Source organism: Malania oleifera, chromosome 2 (assembly GCF_029873635.1).
Source record: "Malania oleifera isolate guangnan ecotype guangnan chromosome 2, ASM2987363v1, whole genome shotgun sequence".
Taxonomy (NCBI): Eukaryota; Viridiplantae; Streptophyta; class Magnoliopsida; order Santalales; family Ximeniaceae; genus Malania; species Malania oleifera.
In genome coordinates, this window is record NC_080418.1 from 143790132 (window position 1) to 143794252 (window position 4121).

General features: G+C 39.2%; 1 protein-coding gene across 1 annotated transcript; it reads left to right on the forward strand.

Moving 5' to 3' along the window:
* Positions 1-1426: 1426 nt before the first annotated feature.
* Positions 1427-3389, forward strand: LOC131147858 (pentatricopeptide repeat-containing protein At1g08070, chloroplastic-like). Its single transcript, XM_058097477.1, has one exon. It carries the CDS (start codon positions 1584-1586, stop codon positions 3192-3194), a length of 1611 nt encoding a protein of 536 aa, XP_057953460.1. The 5' UTR covers positions 1427-1583; the 3' UTR covers positions 3195-3389.
* Positions 3390-4121: the final 732 nt, after the last annotated feature.

Sequence of the window (4121 nt, forward strand, 5' to 3'; positions counted from 1 at the left end):
TATTAAACCATTGGTGGGCAAACTTGAAGTGTGCTTACCGCCAAAGTCTACGAGGACGTCGACCGCATAAGTGGGGGAGTGTCACGAGCTAAGCTTGTTCAGGGCATTATGCTTGCCTATGACCGCTTGTCTCATGTGCTTGAGATGAATTTCCATCATGTAAATACTAGTGTAGGGTTATTTTCTACTAGTAGTTTCTTTGTATCCCAAATAACGTAGTAGGACTCCTTGGTCACTTTGATGTTTCCTAGTGTCAAGATGATATTTACATAAAAACCTCTTTAAGGGAGGGTGAGTGTTCATCAGTCTTGTAAAACTCATTAGCTATTGTTAAAGTGTTTGGCCTGCTTACCTCCCTCGCTAAACACACAATGTCAACGGAGGTTTTGTGAATGAATTGCATAGATTCGATATTTATTGCTTGCTTGCCACTGCTTTCATGATTACTTACTGTTTTCACTACCATTTGATTGAATATTTTGTGGATGAATGTTGGTAAATGATAGAGTGACTAGTTAAGTAAAAGTGCTTTAGTTAGCACCGCACAACCCTTTCACAGAGGTGTGAAAATAGTCGGTCCATGACAATGAGTCATGTCAATAATTTACATTAAATTGATTAGTGATTGACTTATATTATTAATTTTTTTAAAAAAATGTTAATCTACGTCAGTCAACCTTATTTGTTCTTCACTTTTTTAGTTGACAACTTTTTTTTTCCCTCTATCCATATATCAAACATGCGAACACATATTTTATTATCTTATGGGGCCTGGTCGTCAGATGATGTTATTTTCGGTTGACAAACTTTTTTTTCTCTGTCCACATGTCAAACATATGGACACACCTCTTATTGTCTTATGGGGCCCGATTGTCGGTCGGTGTTAGTGTCAGACCCACTATTTCGTTGGAGAATTGAAGATGCGGATGCATTATCTCTATGATTTTCTGGGGTTCACTCTCTTCCGCATCTTCAAGGTGCGAATAACCTTATTTTGGAATATTATTATTATTATTGTTATTATTATTATTATTATTATTTATAAGCCCTATTTTTGTTTTTTGTTTTTTTTTCATGACCCTTCTTTTGTGTAAAAAACCTTTAACATGTTTAATCTCGACTTTTTTTTCACATTAACAAATTATGAGCCCAATTTTTTTCATTAACCTAAATGTAATCTTATTCACATTCATTGACTCAAAACATAGTGATAGTAATCAAATCTCAACTAAAATTTTGAATTGCTCACATTAACATTTAAGAAAAAGAGTAATATCATGGACAAATCAATGAATCAATGATGATGGCAACAATTACTATGGTTTACATTCTTTGTGCATATAATGCATTGTAAATAGACAAAATTAGCCAAAAATTCCCCATTCCTCAACACATGGCAATGAAACCCAACTAAGAATTCACCATTGTTTCTCAATCAAATGGTATATAACAGTCTTAAAACTCTCATTTGGTGATTCCATTCAACCTCAATGTCCTCATTTTCATACTACTAGGAGCATACCCCTATGAAAAGAGAGGCACCATCCCATAACCTTGGTTTCTAAAACCCTACTTTCAGTAGCATGCCACTGAAGTACTCAACCCTTCCCACCCTCGCACATCCACAACTGAACCAAATCCATGCTCAACTCATCAAAACCCCTGATAAACCCCACATCCTGAACTCACTTCTGTCAATTCTCACGCACTCCTCCCCACACGATGCCATCCTCCTCTACCGCCATATGCTCCACCACCCCACCTCCCACAATCACTACACCTTCACTCACGCCCTCAAGGCGTGTTCCCTCGCCAAAGCCCTCCATAGGGGCCTAGCAATCCACGCCCGCGCCATTAAATCCGGCCATTACGCCGACATTTTCATCCAAAACTCATTGCTTCATTTCTACGTGGTTCAAGATGACTCCTTTTCTGCTCGCCGGATTTTCGACTCGATCCCGTCCCCGGACGTCGTCTCGTGGACGTCGATTGTCTCGGGGCTTTCTAAGTGCGGGTTCGAGGAGGAAGCCATTGGTAAGTTTTCGTCCATGGATGTGGAGCCCAATTGTACTACCATTGTTAGTGTTGTATCGGCTTGCTCCAATTTGGGGGCTCTTAAAATGGGAAAAGGTGTTCATGGGTATAGTTTGAAGAACTTGAGCGAAGATGATAACATAGTTTTGGACAATGCATTATTGGATTTCTACGCGAAACATGGGTCTTTGGCTAGTGCACGGTACCTGTTTGAGAATATGCGCAAGAGAGACGTGGTCTCTTGGACTACAATGATAGGTGGGTTAGCGCAAAGAGGGTGTTGTGAGGAGGCGGTCCAGGTTTTTCAGGAGATGGTGAGAGGCCATGAAACAGAGCCTAACGAGGCCACTCTAGTTAATGTATTAACGGCATGCTCTACTCTCGGCACACTGAGTTTGGGACAATCAGTTCATTTTTATATATGCAGACGGAATGATCTCACCGTGGATGGGAACTTGGGGAATGCCTTGATCAACATGTATGCGAAGTGCAGCCACATGGGCATGGCCATTGAGGTTTTTAATGCGCTCCCATGCAAGGACATGGTATCGTGGAGCACCATCGTAAGTGGAATGGCCATGAACGGGCATGCACTGCATGCTCTACAACTCTTCTCGCAAATGCTGGTTCATGGGGTTCCTCCTGACGATGTTACATTCATCAGTTTGTTATCTGCATGCAGCCATGGTGGGTTGGTTGATCAGGGCTTGATGTTCTTTGAAGCCATGAAGGGTGTTTATAAGATTACCCCCCAAATGCAGCACTATGCTTGTGTGGTTGATATGTATGGTCGGGCTGGGCTGTTGGAGGAAGCAGAGGCTTTCATTCGGGAAATGCCTGTGGAAGTCAATGGTCCAATTTGGGGAGCACTGCTTAGTGCTTGCAAAGTTCATGGGAATGAGGAGATGATTGAGCGGATTAGCCCATGCCTTAATGATGCTAGAGGAGTGAGTATTGGAACTTTTGCTTTGGTATCGAATGCCTTTGCAGGTTCTGATAGATGGGATGATGCTAATAAGGTTCGCGACAGAATGAGGAGTATGGGGTTGCAGAAGTTGGCAGGGTGCAGCTGGATTGAAGTTGATTCATTGATGCGGAGGCATACTGATCTGGGCATTAATAGTTTTGCATATGCAGCGAATTTAATAGAATGCACTTGACTCTTGTAATTTACAGAATCAAGGCCAAGAAGGCAGCATGTATATAGTCACAACAACTTGAAGATTCAATATTTGTTGGATTAGTAACTGAAAATAATATTTATTGTTGCATACTTCAATATGTTTCCCATTTCCTCTGGAGTGAATTATTGTACAAAGCATTTGAATATAATTTTTTTGCTTCTATTATCATCATTCATTTTTTCACACCCTCTTTAGCAGCTTAGCTACTCATTTGTTACCCTGAAGATGCATTTGGAAGAAGAATGTTAACTATGATCATACCCTGAAACAGCAAAACATCACTACCTCAGTAACTCTGAGTTATATGTGAAGTATGAACCCAATGTGTTACATGCCTTTTAAGCAAGAAAAATACCTAGAAATTTTTTTAATATATGTATGTAGAAGTTATATTTTGATTCAAAAATGTGCTCAAATAGCCAATATTGCCCCTATAATTTCTTTCTATGTTGTGGTGCTTTCTGATTAATTACTAACTTGTCACTAGGGGTGCTTAGTAACGATCCTTGTTTTCAATATCTCGTCAACCTAATCCCTCGGTTTCGTAATGACTGTACTATTAGTACAAACTTGTGTAAGGAAAATGCTTACAAACTTTTTATTTGCCTTTTCTTGTACAAGCGACACATCATGCCCCGTATCATTTACAATGTTCTGTTCCAGGTTATGCTCTTACACACAATGTAGCTTAATTAAAACTTGAGAAAGTTCTTCCAATTTGGCTGATGGGAGGTTCAAAAAATCCCACCTTGATTTGATTAGTTTTATATTTTAATTTTTAAATAGAAATATATTTAGATTTTCTTAGTCATTACAAAATTCTATTTGTCTAGTATGATCATTATACATTCTAAAATTTACATGATTATAATTCACTGCAAACTCTAGAAATTATTGAACTTG